Here is a 20,571-nt window from a genome sequence, read left to right as displayed (position 1 = left end):
CTGCCCGGGGTCAGCGGCGTGTGGGTGGGGAGGGGGAGGGGGGGGGGGTCACCGTGCGGTCCGGTTGTAAACTACCCTGTAAATACTGTAAGGCGCCCGGCTTTAGCGTGCGCGTGTGCGTGTGCGGCGCCTGGAGCCGTCGTGAGGGGAGAGCGGGCGATGCCTGGGTCCTCTGCCGCCGCACTGGAGCCGCTGCACCGGAGCCTCTCCACCGTTGCATGTCCTGCGGTTTCATGCACTTACACGCGGACTTCAGGGAATACTGCACTTGTCGGGCCGTGGACCACACGCGCTGCCCGGACGATCTTGCATTTCAAAAAATAAACGAGTAAACCATTCCGCTCTCCTGGCCTGGAGTTACTGCAGCGGCTTCATCATTTTCCACTGAGAGTTAAGAGTCAGCTCTTGGGGCTAAAGGAATCAAGGGGTATGGGGTAAAGGCAGGAACGGGGTACTGATTGGGGATGATCAGCCATGATCACATTTAATGGCGGTGTTGGCTCGAAGGGCTGAATGGCCTACTCCTGAAAGCATCCAGAGAACCTGCCTCCACCGCCTTCTGAGGCAGAGAATTCCACAGAATCACAACTCTCTGGCTGAAAAAGTGTTTCCAAGATTTCCAAATTACTTGCCCCTTATTCTTAAACTGTGGCTCCTGGTTCTGGACTTCCCCAACATCAGGAACATGTTTCCTGCCTCTAGCGTGTCCAATCCCTAAATAATCTTATATGTTTCAAGAAGATCCCCTCTCATCCATCCAAATTCCAGTGAATACAAGCCCAATCGCTTCATTCTTTCAACATATGACAGTCCCGCCATCCCGGCCATTAACCTTGTAAACCTACGCTGCACTCCCTCAATAGCAAGAATGTCATTCCTCAAATTAGGGGACCAAAACTACACACATTACTCCAGGTGTGGTCTCACTAGGGCACTGTACAACTGCAGAAGGACCTCTTTGCTCCTATACTCAACTCCTCTTGCCATTAGCTTTCTTCACTGCCTGCTGTACCTGCATGCTTACTTTTCAGTGACTGATGAACAAGGACCCCATTGTACTCCCCTTTTCCGAACTTGACACCATTCAGATAATAATCTGCCTTCCTGTTCTTGCCACCAAAGTGGATAATCTCACATTTATCCACATTATACTACATCTGCCATGCATCTGCCCACTCACCCAACCTGTCCAAGTCACCCTGCATCCTCCTCACAGTTCATACTGCCACCCAGCTTTTTGTCATCCGCAAATTTGCTAATGTTACTTTTAATCCCTTCATCTAAATCATTAATGTATATTGTAAATAGCTGTGGTCCCAGCACCGAGCCTTGCGGTACCCCACTAGTCACGGCCTGCCATTCTGAAAGGGACCCGTTAATCCCTACTCTTTGTTTCCTGTCTGCCAACCAATTTTCTATCCATGTCAGCACTCTACCCCAAATACCATGTGCCCTAATTTTGCCCACTAATCTCTTATGTGGGACCTTATCAAATGCTTTCTGAAAGTCCAGGTACACTACGTCCACTGGCTCTCCCTTGTCCATTTTCCCAGTTACATCCTCAAAAAATTCCAGAAGATTAGTCAAGCATGATTTCCCCTTCGTAAATCCATGCTGACTCCGACTGATCCTGTTACTGTTATCCAAATGTTCGGCTATTTCATTTTTTATAATTGACTCCAGCATCTTCCCCACCACCGATGTCAGGCTAACTGGTCTATAATTCCGTTTTCTCTCTCCCCTCTTTCTTAAAAAGTGGGATAACATTAGCTGCCCTCCAATCCACAGGAACTGATCCTGAATGTATAGAACTTTGGAAAATTATCACCAATGCGTCCACATGGACGGGTGACGTTTTAGGTTGAAGAAGTGGCCCGACCCAATACATCGCTTGTCCATGTTGTCCACAGATGCCGCCTGACCCGCTGAGTTACTCCAGCTGTTAGTGTCTATCTTCAGTTGATTACAAGCTCAACACAGCAATGTGACCTCGTGTGTGGATTAGTTTAGATATCCAGGACAGAAACAGGCCCTTCAGCCCCACCGAGTCCATGCCGACCATCGATCACCCGTTCTATCTAATCCCACTTTCTCACCCACTCCCTACACACTAGAGGGGCCGAACGACATACATTGTGGGAGGAAACCGAAGCACCCGGAGGAAACCCACGCGGTCACAAGGAGATCGTGCAAACTCCACACAGACAGCACCCGTAGTCAGGATGGAACCCGGGTCTCTGGCGCTGTGAGGCAGCGGTTTCTCTGAGCGACGGCACGAGTAGATCTAGGGGTCTCACACCTTCCCCCCCCATCACTGTGCGCGGGAGCTATGGGGGGGAAGGGGGGTGGGTGTCGGAGTGTGAGACCACATCTGGAGTATTGTGCACAGTTTTGGTCTGATTTGAGGAAGGACATCCTTGTGATTGAGGCAGTGCAGCGTAGGTTCACAAGATTGATCCCTGGGATGGCGGGACTGTCATATGAGGAAAGATTGAAAAGACTAGGCTTGTATTCACTGGAGTTTAGAAGGATGAGGGGCAATCTTATAGAAACGTATAAAATTATAAAAGGACTGGACAAGCTAGATGCAGGAAAAATGTTCACAATGTTGGGCGAGTCCAGAACCAGGGGCCACAGTCTTAGAATAAAGGGGAGGTAATTTAAGACTGAGGTGAGAAAAAACTTTTTCACCCAGAGAGTTGTGAATTTGTGGAATTCCCTGCCACAGAGGGCAGTGGAGGCCAAATCACTGGATGGATTTAAGAGAGAGTTAGATAGAGGTCTTGGGGCTAGTGGAGTCAAGGGATATGGGGAGAAGGCAGGCACGGGTTATTGATAGGGGACGATCAGCCATGATCACAATGAATGGTGGTGCTGGCTCGAAGGTCCGAATGGCCTCCTCCTGCACCTATTGTCTATGTTTCTATGCTGGGTGTGCAAGGGTTAAATTGAAAGCTGATGTGCGACACCAATGAAGGAGATTAAGGTGTGACCTGATTGAAGAGGTTAAGAGGATTAAATGCACAATTAGGACAGGGGAGGAGAGTATTTCTGCAAGTGGGTCGGTCCCCAGCAGATGGGAGAGAGTCAGGGTGAGGGGGCGGGGGTGTGGACACAAGACACTTGGCCCCCAACTAGAGGAATAGACTGGGTGATTGCATGGTGCAGGAAGGAACTGCAGATGCTGGTTTACACTGAGGACAGACACAAAATGCTGGAGTAACTCGGCGGGACAGGCAGCATCTCTGGAGAGAAGGAATGGGTGGCATGACTTCTCCAAGTTTACGGATGGTACAAAGCTGGGTGGCAGCGTGAGCTGCGAGGAGGATGCTATGAGGCTGCAGGGTGACTTGGACAGGTTGGGTGAGTGGGCAGATGCATGGCAGATGTGGTTAAATGTGAGGTTAGCCACTTTGGTAGCAAGAACAGGAAGGCAGATTATTAAGAAGATTCTAAAGAAGGGTCTCAACCCGAAACGTCGCCCATTCCTTCTCCAGAGATACTGCCTGTCCCGCTGAGTTACTCCAGCATTTTGCATGGCCCTTGCCCCTTGCTCAGCAGAAAGGCAATACATGATTACAAATGAGCCGTCCACAGTGTGCAGATACAGGATCAGGGGAATAACGTTTAGTGCAAGGTAAAGTCCGTTTAAAGATAGTCCGAGGGTCTCCAATGAGGTAGATGCTTCCCAAGATGGCGTCCAACACAGGCGACTATTTGTCACAGAAGAGGATCTACTATCACATCTGTCTGAGGAAGGGTCTCGGCCCGAAACGCCACCCATTCCTTCTCTCCAGAGATGCTGCCTGTCCCGCTGAATTACTCCAGCATTTTGCCTGTCCCTTGCCCAGAGTAGGGGAATCGAGGACCAGAGGCCATGGGTTCAATGTGAAGGGGGAAAATAGGAATCTGAGGAGTAACTTTTTCACACAGAGGGTGGTGGGTGTATGGAACAAGCTGCCAGAGGAGGTAGTTGAGGCTGGGACTATCCCAACATTTAAGAAACAGTTAGACAGGTACATGGATAGGACAGGTTTGGAGGGATATGGACCAAACACGGGCAGGTGGGACCTAGTGTAGCTGGGACATGATGGCCGGTGTGGGCAAGATGGGCCGAAGGGCCTGTTTCCACCTGTATGACTTTATGAGGGCATAGTTTCGTTTAGTTTAGAGATACAGCGCGGAAACAGGCCCTGCGGCCCAACGAGTCTGTGCTGACCAGCGATCCCCGCACACTAACACTATCCTACACACACACAATAGACAATTTACAATGATACCAAGCCAATTAACCTACAAAGCTGCACGACTTTGAAGTGTGGGAGGACATCGGCATAGAAGGCGGCTATTATCAGGATCGAACCCGGGTCTCGGGAGTTAAGGTGAGAATGGACAAAGTCTAAAGGAGATGTGCAGGGCAAGTTCTTTTACACAGAGGGGGTGGGTGCCTGGAACGCGCTGCCAGGGGTGGTGGTGGAGGCAGATACCATAGTGGGGTTTAAGAGGCTGTTGGACAGGCGCGTGGATATGGAGGGATACGGATCACATGCAGGCAGAGGGGATTAGTTTGAATTGCCATTAAGTTTTGCACAGACATTGTGGGCCGAAGGGCCTGTTCCTGTGCTATCCCACCCCCCATCCCCATCCCTTCCCCTCACATCCGTGACACATCCAATCTGCAACCAAGAATCACACAACATTGATTTTAGAGATACAGCAGGGAAACAGGCCCTTCGGCCCATCGAGTCCATGCCGACCAGCGCCTGAGCCAAGCCTGTGGTGTGAAGGGGATGATGGTCAAGGCTTCAAAAAGCTGCATTGTTCCACCCTGGTACACAAAATTGCTGGGGAAACTCAGCGGGTGCAGCAGCATCTATGGAGCGAAGGAAATAGGCGACGTTTTGGGCCGAAACCCTTCTTCCTCAGGGAGTGTACCCCAGGTAGAGTCACACCTGCAGGAACATTACCCCAGGTAGACTCACACCTGCAGGAACATTACCCCAGGTAGACTCACACCTGCAGGAACATTACACCAGGTAGACTAGTCCCCCTAGTGGTGAGCAGATGCAATGAGACAGTGAACACAGGTCGTGTTGTGTGGGTTCAGTTACAGGGTTTATTTTTTTTTGTGGGGGGCCGGGTTCCCTGTTGTCCTGCTCCCCCCTCTCCCCTCCCCCACCCCCCGCGGGTCTGGTCAGTCGCTGTGGCTGCTGTCTGTCTCTCTGGCCGGGCTGGGGCTGCGGTCAGCCAGCAGGATGTCCAGCACTCCGGCCGACAGCAGAGTGGTCAACCCGGCCCGGAACCGAGCGTCCTTGGACTGCAGCAACCTGTGGGGGGGGGGAGAGCGAGTACACAGAGATCACACACAAGTACCCCAACTCACACAGGCCCTTCAGCCCTGCCCCTCCCTGCTGGCCCACCAACAATGTCCCAGCTACACCAATCCCACCTGCCCGTATTTGGCCCATATCCCCCCCAACCTGTCTGAATGTCTGTTCAATGTTGTCCCCCCTCCCCCTGCCTCCTACTTCCCCACCCCACCACCATACTGACCCTCACATTGACCCTCATACAGACATAGACACACACATACACGCGCACGCACATACACACACACACACACATACACACGCACACATACACACGCACGCACACATACACACACACACATGCACACGCACATACGCTCATACACACACGCACAAACACACACGCACATACACACATACACACACACGCACACACATACACACGCACATACGCTCATACACACACGCACATACACGCACACACATACACACGCGCGCACACACACATGCACGCACACACACACGCGCACACACACACGCACACACACTCCACACGCACACACACAATCTCCCCCTCTCTCACCCCCTATCCCCAAGCTCTCCCCCACTGTGAGGGTCAGTGTGTGGGTCAGTGTGTGTGAGGGTCAGTGTGTGTGAGGGTCAGTGGGTGGGTCAGTGTGAGGGTCAGTGTGTGGGTCCGTGTGAGGGTCTCACCGCTCGGCCTGGCTCGGGTCTTTGCTCATCTCACTCAGTGTGTCCTGGAAGAGCGGGTCACTGATGATGCTCCGGATGTCGGGGTGCTCGGCGATGGAGTTGAGCTGAGCCTCTTCCTGCGCCCCCAGACCCAGCGACTGGACAAAGCTGTGGACCGAACCCTGGCTGCCCCGTGCCTGCAGAATGTCCCCTGGGGGAGAGAGAGAGGGGGGAGAGAGAGGGGGGAGATAGGGGAGTGGGGGGTGAGGGGGAGAGAGGTTAGGGAGGGGAGGGAGAGGAGGGAGAGAGGGGAGAGAGGTGGTTAGGACCCTGCATCTAACCTCCACCCTGCCCCTCCCAGTGTGCGGCACGGAAACAGGCCCTTCGGCCCCACTGAGTCCGTGCCGACCATCGATCACCCATTCACACTAGGTCCATGCTATCCCACTTTCCCATCCACTCCCCACACACTAGGGGGCAGTTTACAGAGGGGCCGATTAACCCGCACGTCTCTGGGATGTGGGAGGAAACCCACGCGGTCACGGGGAGAACGTGCGAACTCCACACAGACAGCAGCCGAGTAGGTCAGGATCAAACCCGGGTCTGTGGTGCTGTGAGGCAGCAGCTCTACCCGCTGCGCTGCCCCAGTCCTGATCATCACCCTCTCACTGGGGGAGTGGGTTAACCTATGATGAGCGTTTGTCGGCACTGGGCCTGTACTCGCTGGAGTTTAGAAGAATGAGGGGGTGACCTCAATGAAACTTACAGAATAGTGAAAGGCCTGGATAGAGTGGATGTGGAGAGGATGTTTCCACTGGTGGGAGAGTCTAGGACCAGTGGGCACAGCCTCAGAATTAAAGGACGTTCCTTTAGGAAGGAGATGAGGAGGAATTTCTTGAGTCAGAGGGTGGTGAATCTGTGGAATTCATTGCCACAGACGACTGTGGAGGTCAAGTCAGTGGATATTTTTAAGGCAGAGAAAGATAGATTCTTGATCAGTACTGGTGTCAGGGGTTATGTAGAGAAGGCACGGTGGCGCAGCGGTAGAGTTGCTGCCTCACAGCGCCAGAGACCCGGGTTCGATCCCGACTACGGGTGCTGTCTGTACGGAGTTTGCACGTTCTCCCCATGACCTGCGTGGGTTTTCTCCAGGATCTTCGGTTTCCTCCCACAATCCAAAGACGTGCAGGTTTGTAGGTTAATTGGCTAAATGTCCCTAGTGGGTGTCGGACAGTGTTCATGTGCGGGGATCGCTGGTCGGCGTAGACTCGGTGGGCCGAAGGGCCTGTTTCCGCACTGTATCTCTAAACTAAACAAATCAAAAGTAAATGGGTAAGTGCTGGAGTAACTCAGCGGGTCAGGCAGCATCTATGGAGAACATGGATAGGTGACGTTTCACAGAGTGCTGGAGTAACTCAGCGGATCAGGCAGCATCTGTGGAGAACATGGATAGGTGACGTTTCGGGTCGAGACCCTTCTTCAGACTGGGTGTAAAGTTAATGGGGTTATGAGGGAGGGATAGATCATGGTGGAGTGGACTAGATGGGCCGAATGGTCTAATTCTGCTCCTATCCCTTGTGAACTGACCAATGATCTCCAGCAGGTCCTTGACGAAGATCATCTCCTCGTCGCTCTCCTCAAAGTGCTGCATGAAGCCCTCGGGGTCGTCCTGCAGCCAACGCATGGTCTGCGCAAAGTGGGGGTCCCGCATCTGCTGCGGCAGCCGGGGGTGTCTGCTGATGGCAGCCGTCACGTCTGGGTGGCCCCAGTCTGGAAACCAGGAGAGACAGTGTGAGGGGCAGGGGGGGAGTGGAGGGGGAGAGGGGCAGGGGGGAGAGAGGGGGGGAGTGGAGGGAGAGAGGGGCAGGGGGGAGAGGGGGGGAGAGAGAAAGGGGGGGGAGAGAGAGAGCGATAGAGGGGGAGAAAGAGGGGGAGGGGATGGGAGGGTTGATGGAGGGGGAGGGGGTAGAGTGACGCACCCATGGTCATCATCTCGTCCAGGTGGTCACTCACTCCCTGCTGCAGTTTGAAGACGTTCTTGCATTTCAGCTTGACCTTGCTCCTCTGTTCCGTGGTGTGGGTCTGGGATTCGGCCACTGGCTGGGGCCCGGCGGTGGGCGCGGGGTCACGGAGACCCTGGGGCAACTCGGTGTCCGAGTGTGGGCGACTGCCCCGGCCCAGGGGTCTCCCGCTGACCCGCGGCTCCAGCCTCCGCAACAAGAAGCCTCGCTGAAGCCCCCCGAACGTGCGCGGACTCCCAGCGCGGCCGGTCAGGGCCGGACTGCCCGCTCCTCGATCCTTGGCTTCCTGCAGAGCAAAGTCCACGACGTGAGGTCAGCTTCTCTCCACTGACATCATAGAAAATATAGAAAATAGGTGCAGGAGGAGGCCATTCGGCCCTTCGAGCCAGCACCGCCATTCATTGTGATCATGGCTGATCATCCCCAATCAATAACCCGTGCCTGCTGCCTTCTCCCCATATCCCCTGACTCCACTAGCACCTAGAGCTTTATCTAATGATGCCCCTGTCCCAATTAGGAAACCTGAACGGAAACCTCTGGAGACTTTGTGCCCCATCCAAGGTTTCCGTGCGGTTCCCGGAGGTTGCAGGTAGTGGAAGCAGGTAGGGAGACTGACAAAAACCTCCGGGAACCGCACGGAAACCTTGGGCGGGGCGCAAAGTCTCCAGGGGTTTCCGTTCAGGTTTCCTAAGTGGGACAGGGGCATAACTCTCTCTTAAATCCATCCAGTGACTTGGCCTCCACTGCCCTCTGTGGCAGGGAATTTCACAAATTCACAACTCTCTGGGTGAAAAAGTTTTTTCTCACCTCAGTCTTAAATGGCCTCCCCTTTATTCTAAGACTGTGGCCCCTGGTTCTGGACTCGCCCAACATTGGGAACATTTTTCCTGCATCTAGCTTGTCCAGTCCTTTTATAATTTTATATGTTTCTATAAGATCCGAGGAGAAAATATCACCAGAAACATGTCCTTGACCACCCGCCCAAACCGATGGTCAAGCAAGTTCACCAACACCTCTCTCTCTCTCTCTCTCTCTCTCTCTCTCCCTCTCTCTCTCTCTCTCTCTCTACTGCCTCAGTCCCTAGCACCTCTCACAGAGTTCTACAGATGTGCCACAGAAAGCATTTTATCAGATGCATCATACCTCGGTTTAGGAACAGCTCCATCCAAGACCCGCAAGAAATTGGTGCGAACTGCAGTAACATGTGGTTAAATGTGAGGTTATCCACTTTGGTGGCAAGAACAGGAAAGTAGACTATTACCTGAATGGTGGCCGATTAGGAAAAGGGGAGATGCAACGAGACCTGGGTGTCATGGTACACCAGTCATTGAAAGTAGGCATGCAGGTGCAGCAGGCAGTGAAGAAAGTGAATGGTATGTCAGCATTCGTAGCAAAAGATTTGAGTATAGGAGCAGGGAGGTTCTACTGCAGTTGTACAGGGTCTTGGTGAGACCACACCTGGAGTATTGCGTACAGTTTTGGTCTCCTAATCTGAGGAAAGACATAGAGGGAGTACAGAGAAGGTTCACCAGACTGATTCCTGGGATGTCAGGACTTTCATATGAAGAAAGACTGGATAGACTCGGCTTATACTCGCTAGAATTTAGAAGTTTGAGGGGGGATCTTATAGAAACGTACAAAATTCTTAAGGGGTTGGACAGGCTAGATGCAGGAAGATTGTTCCCGATGTTGGGGAAGTCCAGAACAGAACAAGGGGTCACAGTTTAAGGATAAGGGAGAAGTCTTTTAGGACCGAGATGAGAAAAACATTTTTCACAGAGAGTGGTGAATCTGTGGAATTCTCTGCCACAGAGGGTAGTTGAGGCCAGTTCACTGGTTATATTTAAGAGGGAGTTAGATGTGGCCCTCGTGGCTAAAGGGATCAGGGGGTATGGAGAGAAGGCAGGTACAGGATACTGAGTTGGATGATCAGCCATGATCATATTGAATGGCGGTGCAGGCTCGAAGGGCCGAATGGCCAACTCCTGGTGGGCCCTTTCCTTTGAACTTAAAACCACACAAGTACAAGATCAAGCCTGATCTTGTACGTGTGTATATGTGGTTGTCTTTCCATCTTCGCAAAAACACTACGCGGTAACGATTACATTTCTACAATATTCCGGTTGACATTTTTCCCCTCGAGGCCGAGAGCAACTTATCTGAACATTTTATGCTTTAATTCTCGACTTATTACTGATTAAAAGTAAGTAAGAAGTTTAAAAACATCAAAAGACTGAATTTAAAACGACCAGCTTTCGCTGATGACATCACGATGGCTGGGCTAGCAATGATCAGCTTCAGTTACATTGGGGAACGGCTTGAGTTAGAGGACCACGCCTGCTGTGGGGGCTAAGGTTAGGGAACTTGGGGGACATTGGGGGAGCAGCCACAACGGGTCTGCGCTTGGTCTAGTAATGAATTAAAACTAAAACCAGACTATTGCAAGGCCCAGCGCTGCACTCTGTATCTTCCCCTCGCTCCACCTCATGTACTTGGGTCTGACTTGATTCTATTTACGGCTGGTATATCTGATCTTAGATTTTGTTTAGTTTTTAATTTTAGAGATCCAGCACAGAAACGGGCCCTTTGGCCCGACTTGCCCACACCGGCCAACATGCCCCATCTACACTGGTCACCCAGTGCGGAAACAGACCCTTCAGCCCAACTTGCCCACACCGGCCAACAATGCCCCATCTACACTCGTCCCACCTGCCCGTGTTTGGTCCATATCCCTCCAAACCTGTCCTATCCATGTGCCTGTCTAACTGTTTCTTAAATGTTGGGATAGTCCCAGCCTCAACTACCTCCTCCGGCAGCTTGTTCCATACACCCACCCCATTCTGTGGAAAAAGTTACCCCACAGATTCCTAATAAATCTTTTCCCCTTCACCTTGAACCTATGTCCTCTGGTCCTCGATTCCCCTACTCTGGGCAAGAGACTCGGGATTCACTGAGTTTAGAGTCAGTGGGAGGGTGGTGGGATTGTCAGAGGCCCCTCACTCATCTCTCTCCCCCCCCCCCCCCCCCCCCCCCCCCCCCACGCTCGGTCCAGGGCGGCGGGCAGGGCACCCACCTGCATTGTCCTCAACACCCTGGGGTGGGGCCTTCACTGTACAGTCGCCGTCAGGGGGGTCCCTCCTCCTGTAAACACAAGGCATGTGGTCAATAGACAATAGGTGCAGGAGTAGGGTTTGGCCCTTCGAGCCAGCACCGCGTTTAATGTGATCACGGCTGATTATCCCAAATCAGTTCCCCGTTCCTGCCTTCTCCCCATATCCCCTGACTCCACTATCTTTAAGAACCCTCTCTCGCTCTCTCTTGAAAGTATCCAGAGAACCGGCCTCCACCGCCCTCTGAGAGAATTCCACAGACTCACAACTCTCTGTGTGAAAAAGTGTTTCCTCGTCTCCGTTCTAAATGGCTTCCCCTTATTCTTAAATTGTGGCCCCTGGTTCTGACAGGACCCGGTACACAGAGCCCTGGGGCACCTGCCCCCCCCCCCCCTCGCTATTCCCCTCCCACAGCCCCTCCAGCGACACCCCTTCGTGCTCCCACCCCACCCTACATCACCTGCAGCACCCCCTCCCCCTCCACACACTTCACATCAAAGACCAGGTCACCCTCAATCTAATAAAACACACCCCACAGAGGCCAACGTTTGTTTAGTGTGGGGAGACCCAGCACGGAAACAGGCCCTTCGGCCCCACCGAGTCCATGCTGACCATCGATCGCCCGGTCACACTGGTTCTGTGTTATCCCACGTTCTCATCCACTCCCTACACACTAGGGGCAATTTACAGAGAGGCCGATTGACCCGCACGTCTCTGTGATCCCAACCTCGGGTGCTGTCTGTGTGGAGTTTGCACGTTCTCCCCGTGACCTGCGTGGGTTTTCTCCGGGTGCTCCGGTTTCCTCCCACACTCCAAAGACGCGCGTGTTTATAGGTAAATTGGCTTCGGTGTAAATTGTAAATTGTCCCCAGTGTGTGTATGACAGTGTTAGTGTGCGGGGATCGCTGGTCGGCAAGGACTAGGTGGGCCGAAGGGCCTGTTTCCGAGCTGTATCTCTAAACTCACTGGTCACTCAAACTCCTCACCTCACACTGTCTTCCCGGTTAGTCTTGGATTGGTGGTTTCCTTCTCCTTGGGGAGATTTATCCTGGAGGTTGGAAATAAGAATAAAGTGGTTTTAATCTCCGGGCGTGAGATGGGGGGGGGGGGGGGGGGGCCCACAGTCATGGATGAAGGGAATGAAAATAGAGAGTGGACAGAGAGCACGACAGAGGCAAGGGGAGAGAGAGAGAGAACTGTATGCTGAGAGAAGCGACACAGAATAGAGAGAGCAGAGAATGGGGAGGGAGAGGGGGAGAAGGGGAGAGAGGAAGGGAGAGAGGGAAGGAGAGAGGGAAGGGGAAAGGGAGAGGGAGAGAGAGAGAGGAAGCAAGGGTAAATACTGGTGAGAGACACAAGAAATGCAGATGTTTACAAGTGATGGGGGCAGAATGAGGCCATTCGGCCCCTCACGTCCACTCCGCCATTCAATCATGACTGATCTATCTTTCCCTCTCAACCCCATTCTCCTGCCTTCTCCCCATAACCGGAGACTTACTAATCAAGAATCTATCAATCTCTGCCTTAACAATACCCAGATGGTGGAACCTTAGACGAAACACCAAGTGCTGGAGGAACTCAGCGGGCCAGGCAGCGTCTGTGGAGGGAATGGACAGACGACGTTTCGGGTTGGGACCCTTCATCTGGATAAGGGATACGGGCCAAACACGGGAAAATGGGCCAACTGTGGGTCGGCATGGGTGACTTGGGCCGAATGGCCTGTTTCTGGGTCGTCTGTGATGGTGACAATTTCATCAAATGACAGAGTTATAGAGTCAGGGTCGAGACCCATCTTCAGACCCGAAACGTCACCCATTCCTTCTCTCCAGAGACGCTGCCTGTCCCGCTGAGTTACTCCAGCATTTTGTGTCTGTCTTTGGTTGAAACCAGCATCTGCAGTTCCTTTCTACAGGTTTTTAGGTTAATTGGCTTTGGTAAAATCGTAAACAGTCCCTCGTGTGTGGGATAGGGATATTGTACGGGGGTCGCTGGTCGGCGTGGGCTCGATGGGCTGAAGGGCCTGTTGGCTGTATCTCCACACTAAACAAATACTAGACACTCAGCAGGTCGGGCAGCATCTGTAGAGAGAAAAACAGAGGCAATGTTTCAGGTGTGGAGATGGGAGGAGTCACCGAACTGAACCGCTAACTCCACTCCTTCCTCCACAGCTGCTGCCTGAGTGTTTCCAGCACCTTCAACATTTATTTGACACCAGGGGCATCTAAAGGGAGGGGGGGCCAGCAGCGGGCCGATGGGTCGAAGGGCCACCACCTTTGGTCTATCCTTGTATTGTGGGATCTACGGGTGTCGGGGGTCACGGGGAGAAGGCAGGAGAATGGGGTCAGGAGGGAGAGATAGATCGGCGATGATTGAATGGTGGAGTAGACGTGATGGGCCGAATGGCCTCATTCTGCTCTAAACCAAAGGACTGTGCAGGTGGGACAGATGCAGGCTGGGGGGGGTTCATGGTGGGACAGGAAGTGGTGGAGGGAGAGCGGGGCGGAAGTAGGTTGGAGGGGAGAGCGGGGCGGAAGTGGGTGGAGAGGGGAGAGCGGGGCGGAAGTGGCGACGGGGAACGGAAGCGGAAACAGCAGCGGGCGGGGCGGGGCGGGGCGGGCGGTGCTGGCGGATGGAGGCCGAGGACCGGCTGCAGCTCTTCACCATGGAGAACCGGCCGCTCGCCACCTGTGAGTGACCGCGGGGCCCAGCGCCGGGGGAGTCTGTATAACCCTGCTGGCCGGGGTAGACGGTGCCGGGGTAGACGGTGCCGGGGAAGGCGATGCCGGGGTAGACGGTGCCGGGGTAGACGGTGCCGGGGAAGGCGATGCTGGGGTAGACACGACCGTGCTGGGGTAGACGGTGCTGGGGTAGGCAGTGCTGGTCTGTTGCTGTATAACACTGGGGTACAGTACCGGTGGGGACGGGTCTGTCTATATAACACTGTGCCCATCATCTACACTTTGGCACCGTCCATTGATGCTGATCGGGGCTGTGTACCTCCAGCACACTTGCTGAATCCTCCCAACTGACTTCTTCATCTTGCTGGCATTAAGGGGGAGCTTGTTGTCCTGACACTGCGTTTTGCAAGTTGTCTGTCTCTCCCAACATTGTTCATGGCCCATCGCTGTGGTGCCGTATGTAAACTTGTGGCTGGTGGTTGCAGGTGAATTTGCCCACACAGTTGTGAGTGTACAGGGACTGAGAACGTTTCCTTGCGGATACCGTTGTGGACAATGAATCTATCGTGGCTTACCACATCATAAGTGTTCGGAACTGAATTAGGCCATTCGGTCCATCAAGTCTACTCTGCCATTCAATCATGGCTGATCTATCTCTCTCTCCTAACCCCATTCTCCTGCCATCTCCCCATAACCCCTGACACCTGTACTAATCTAGAATCTATCTATCTCTGCCTTAAATATATCCACTGACTTGGCCTCCACAGCCTTCCGTCCATTATTGATGTTATATTTATCTCTATGTGTTGTATTTACAGGTTCATTAAGCTGCAGCAAGAAAGAGTGTCATTGTTCAGTTGCCGGCAATTGTGAAAATTAAACACTCAGAAGTTATAGGGGTAGAATTAGGCCATTCGGCCCATCCGGTGTACTCCGCTATTGAATCATGACTGATCTCTGCTTCCAAATCCCATTTTCCTGTCTTCACCCTGTAACCTTTGACACACAAACTAATCAAGAATCTATCTCTGCCTTAAAAATATCCACTGACTTGGCCTCCACAGCCGTCTGTGGCAAAGAATTCTACAGATTCACCACCCTCTGACCAAAGACATTCTGCTCATCTCCTTTCTAAAAGAGCGTCCTTTAATTCTGGGGCTGTGACCTCTGGTCCTAGACTCTCCCACTAGTGGAAACATCCTCTCCACATCCACTCTATCCAGGCCTTTCATTATTCTGTACGTTTCAACGAGGTCCCACCTCGACCATCTATCCGTTGTCCTGGCCTACACATCCTTCAGTCCTTTATTGAAGGTTTGATCGTTATATTTATCTGTATGTGTTGCATTTTGGGCCTGTTTGGCTGTAAATGCTCTGCTGCTGGTACATGTGATGATTAGATACTCTCTACACTTGACTTTTCCCCACACAATCATCCAGAAACAGGCCATTGTATCTCATTCCACCACCTCTGTTAGCAAGGTCCAGATATCAGTTAACTCTCTACGTATTTAAAAAATACCTTCCCCTTCGATCGCCTTAAACTCTTTCCTCTCACCTTAAACAAATGCCCTCTTGTTCGGGATATCCCTAGCATGGGAAAATGATTTGGATTATCGACCATTTCTAAGCCTTGTAATTTTATATACTTCTATCATTCTAGAGAGCTAGATAGGGCTCTTAAAGATGGCGGAGTCAGGGGATATGGGGAGAAGGCAGGAACGGGATACTGATTGGGGATGATCAGCCATGATCACATTGAACGGCGGTGCTGGCTCGATGGGCCGAATGGCCTACTCCTGTACCTATTGTCTATTGTCATTTGCCTCTGCTCCAGGGAAAACCAGCCCAGCCTGTCCAATCCCTGGATTGCACAATTTCAGAATCTTCCCCCTCTCCCCGACTCTCAGTTTGAAAAAGGTCTCGACCTGAAACATCGCCTATTCCTTTTCTCCAGTGACGTTCCCAGTTGCCCCATCCCGTTGAAATGCCCATCTGTTGGGGGGGGGGGAGAGATCACGCTGTGACAGTGGTGCCTCATTTGTTACCCTCTCAGCCTGCGCTGCCCCATTTACACGACCCGGAATCTTTGGCGACTGATGATCTGGGTTAGCTCCTCGCTGAACTCCTTCGCTCAGTCCGCCTAGACCGACCTGATCTCCCGGTTGGCAAACTCTTTAACTCCCCTTCCCATTCCCACACTGACCTTTCTGTCCTGGGTCTCCTCCACTGTCAGAGTGAGGCTAAACGCAAATTGGAGGAACAGCACCTCATATTTCGCTTGGGCAGCTTACAGCCCAGTGGTACGAATATTGATTCCTCTCACTTCAAGTAGCCCCGCTATTCCCTCTCTCTCCATCCCTCCCCCACCCGTCACACCAGCTTCTCGTTCTCACCCAGCAAACAGCTAACAATGGCCGGTTTCCTTCATCATCGCTACTTTTTTGCATATCTCTCATTCATTGTTATTTATCTCTCCACATCATCGTCTATATCTCTCAGTCCCCTTATCCCTGACTAGTCTGAAGAAGGGTCTTGACCCGAAACATCACCCATTCCTTCTATCCAGAGATGCTGCCTGCCCCGCTGAGTTACTCCAGCATCTCGTGTTTATCCTCTCTCTTACCTTCTTGTTTGAGTTCTGGGTGTGTTCAGGAGCAGTCCTTCATATTGTGTCTGGTTGGTGAATGGATCTTAAATTGAAATAACAGATGAGAATTGTCATGTTTACGGTGATGTGAGTTTAGCATTAGTTGTGCTCCTGGGTTTACCATTCCGAGAGGCATCGTGATTGTGAATGTGGCACCACCGGCCGGTGCTTGCTTGCATTTGGTCACTGACTGCATGGTGCCTCACAGCGCCAGAGACCCAGGTTCCATCCTGACTACAGTTTGTGTTTGTGATTGCTGCCACATACTTCAGTCCTTGGCGAATCAAAGAGCTGAATTATGTTCATGTCACAGGAGCAGAATTAGGCCATTCGACCTGTCAAATCTACTCTGCCATTCAATCATGGCCGATCTATCTCTCCTTCCCAACCCCAGTCTCCTGCCTTCTCCCCATAACCCCTGGCACCCGTACTAATCAAGAATCAGAGAGTCTGATGAAAGATCTCGACCCGAAATGTCACCTATTCCTTTTCTCGAGAGATGCTGCCTGACCCATTTTGTGTCTTTCTTTGGTGTAAACCAGCATCTGCAGTTCCTTCTTACACAAGAATCCATCAATCTCTACCTTAAAAATACCCACAGCCGTCTGTGGCCAAGAATTCCACAGATTCACCACTCTCTGACTAAAGAAATTCCTCATCTCCTTCCTAAGAGAACGTCCTTTAATCCTGAGGCTGTGACCTCTAGTCCTAGACTCTCCCACCAGTGGAAACATCCTCTCCACATCCACTCTATCCAAGTCTTTCACTATTCCGTGAGTTTCAACGTTAATGTGTTATGTTACTATGTGAGGTGTTAGCGCAGTAAACGCAACAGTCTACGCAAACCAAGAATGTAGATGTGTCAACGTGTTGTACCGACACGCGCGCACACACCCCAACACGCGGGCACATACACGCGCACACACCAACACGTACGCACGTACGTGTGCGCACACACACCAACACACGCACGCGCTCTCGCGCGCATCTGCACACGCCCACACGAACACACACACATTCACACGCACACACCCACACGAATACACACACACGCACACAACCGCACGCATGTACACACGCACGCACACAGACGCGCATACACCCGCACGCATGTGCACCCACCTTGTGCAGTGGATGTGTGTGTGTGTGCTGGTGGTGAGCCTGAGTTTGCGGATGGCGGTGGGGCTGGGCTGGGCTGGCGATGTCGACGGTCTGCTCACATGGCGGGCGGGCGGGCGGGTGGCGTGTGGTGCAGTGCTGCGTGCTGGTGCCAGTGCCGCTGCAGGGTTGTGAGGAGCGCAATGCTGTGGGACTGACGGGTGGGTCACGGCGGGGGGGGTCTGTTGACTGCCGCTGCCGTGGTAACGGCCATCTGTGATGTCACTGGCCTGTCACCGGGCCAGGCCTGGCCACTCTGCCCATCAAACCCATACTGGCACTTTGTTAGTTTGACCCCATTGCCTGCATTCCCCAACTATCTGCCTTCATTTTAAACTCAGGTGTACGGGCAGTATGTTCTCTATCCACACGATCTCTGTTCCACCACTCACACAGATCACGGCGCATCTCTGACGTAAACCCTCTGCACATCTTTGTCCGAAGTGATAGGAGCAGAATTAGGCTATTCGGCCCATCGAGTCCACTCCGCCATTCAATCATGGCTGATCTATCTCTCCCTCCCAACCCCATTCTCCTGCCTTCTCCCCATAACCCCTGACACCCGTAATGATCAAGAATCTATCTATCTCTGCCTTAAATATATCCACTGACTTGGCCTCCACAGACTTCAGTGGCAATGAATTCCACAGATTCACCGCCCTCTGACTAAAGAAACTCCTCCTCATCTGCTCCCTAAAGGAACGTCCTTTAATTCTGAGGCTATGCCCTCTAGTCCTAGACTCTCCCACCAGTGGACACATCCTCTCCACATCCACTCTATCCAGGCCTTTCACTATACCCCCATCCTTCACCCTCCTGTCCCTCAATATCTTTGATAAACTTTAATCTCAGACTAGAGTTTAGAGATACAGCAGAAACAGGCCCTTCGGCCCACCGCGTCTGTGCCGACTATCGATCACCCCGCACAGTAACGCTATCCTACACACACTAGGGACAATTTACAAATTTCAGAAACCAATTAACCTACAAACCTGTACATCTTTGGGATGTGGGAGGAAACCGGAGCACCCGGAGAAAACCCACATGGTCACGGGGAGAAGGTACAAACTCCGTACAGACAGCACTCGTAGTCAGGATGGAACCGGGGGCTCTGGCGCTGTGAAGCAGCAGCTCTACCCGCCGTGCCACTTTGAGATCTACAATTGATGTTTTGCAGCATTTTCTACTTGAAGAGGAACCGTTTTAAACTTCCACTAACATGTAGAAATGTGCCTTGGATTCACTGGCTCCGCTTCTGTTTAGCCTGGCGCTTAGATTCTTAAATCTCAGAAATATTTCCCCCCTCCTCCCGCAGGTGGCACGGTGGCGCAGCGGTAGAGTTGCTGCCTCACAGCGCCAGAGTCCCGGGTTCAATCCTGACTACGGGTGCTGCCTGCGTGTGCGTAGTTTTATACAGTTTCCCTTTGACCGACTGGGCTTTCTCCCAGATATTTTGGTTTCCTCCCACGCTCCAAAGATGTACTGGTTTGTAAATTAATTGGCTTGGTGTAAAATGTAAAATTGTTCCTAATGTGTGTAGGATAGTGTTAGTGTACTGAGTTACTCCAGCATTTTGTGTCCATCTGAGGTTTAGTTTAAAGATACAGCGTGGCAACCGGCCCTTCAAGTCCGCGCCAACCAGCGGATCCTGCACCTATTTTCTATGTTTCTAAAAAATGCTGGAGAAACTCAGCGGGACAGGCAGCATCGATGGAGAAAAGGAGTAGGTGACGTTTCGGGTCGAGACCCTTCTTCAGACTGGGCAGTGAGAGAGGAGGTTGCTAAACTGTCTTCAGAGAGAGGAGGAGAACTTCTTCAAACTAGACGCACCTTGAGGAGATTTCATAGTGGAGTGGGCGAAATGTTTAAGAAGGAACTGGAAAATCAAAAGTAGACAAAAAATGCTGGAGAAACTCTCGACCAGAAACGTCGCCTATTTCCTTCGCTCCATAGATGCTGCTGCACCCGCTGAGTTCCTCCAGCAATTTTGTGTACCTTCGATATTCCAGCATCTGCAGTTCCCTTTTGAACACTTTGTCTACTCCACTGCGATATCTCTTCAAGGTATGCCTACTTTGAAGAAGTTCTCCTCTGAAGAAGGGTTTCGGCGCCTATTTCCTTCGCTCCATAGATGCTGCTGCACCCGCTGAGTTCCTCCAGCAATTTTGTGTACCTTCGATATTCCAGCATCTGCAGTTCCCTTTTGAACATAATAACTGGTTAGGCAGGTTGAGCGAAGAGAAAACATGTGCCACGTCCTTGTACAACCATCTTTCTTTGAAAGTAAAAAAGGACATGTCTGAGGAGATATAATGGAGAGCTGACTTTAAGTCGGGCCGGCAACCTACGGCCCCCGGGCCGATTGCGGCCCGTAACCCGAAATCATCCGGCCCACTGAGTGCCCCGAGCTCTGCCCGTACTGCATCCTGCGCAAAGCCAGCGGCACGGCCCCGCACCTTCTGTGAACACGTTTAAGAAAGAACTGCAGATGCTGGAGAAATCGACGGTAGACAAAAAATGCTGGAGGAACTCAGCGGGTGAGACATGCAAGGATTGCACGAGGCTGCCTCACCCGCTGAGTTTCTCCAGCATTTTTGTCTAACCTTCTGTGAACACGTGATTTGATGCCCGCCATCCGGGGCGGGATCTGTGTGTACACGTGATAGATGTGGCCCCCCCCATCCGCTCACACACGTGCGTCCCGGCCCCTATACAGAACAAGGTTGCCCACCCCCTGCTTTAACCTGTGATGTTGGCATACTCTCCTTCCAATGTACCTATCCAGGTGTGTTAAATGGTGAGGCAGCACCCTGTCTAAAGAAGGGTCTCGACCCGAAACGTCGCCCATTCCTTCTCCAGAGATGCTGCCTGTCCCGCTGAGTTACTCCAGCTTTTAGTGTCTACCCTGTACTGTCCTATGTCCTGTGAGTGTTACTCACTGTGGCTTTCTGA

The 20,571-nt window shown here is 52.2% G+C and overlaps 1 protein-coding gene across 1 annotated transcript in view; it reads left to right on the top strand.

Moving 5' to 3' along the window:
• The first annotated feature begins 13,715 nt into the window (after nucleotides 1-13,715).
• trappc10 (trafficking protein particle complex subunit 10) overlaps nucleotides 13,716-20,571 on the top strand; it is a 37,507-nt gene continuing 30,651 nt past the window's right edge. Inside the window, exon 1 of the mRNA XM_033033482.1 lies at nucleotides 13,716-13,820. Coding sequence (XP_032889373.1) covers nucleotides 13,763-13,820 — 58 coding nt within the window. The 5' untranslated portion in view covers nucleotides 13,716-13,762. The remainder of the gene's footprint in view (nucleotides 13,821-20,571) is intronic.

The sequence above is a fragment of the Amblyraja radiata genome, chromosome 14 (assembly GCF_010909765.2).
Source record: "Amblyraja radiata isolate CabotCenter1 chromosome 14, sAmbRad1.1.pri, whole genome shotgun sequence".
Lineage (NCBI taxonomy): Eukaryota > Metazoa > Chordata > Chondrichthyes > Rajiformes > Rajidae > Amblyraja > Amblyraja radiata.
Note: the sequence above shows the minus strand (reverse complement) of the source record. Positions and strands in the feature narration are given on the sequence as shown.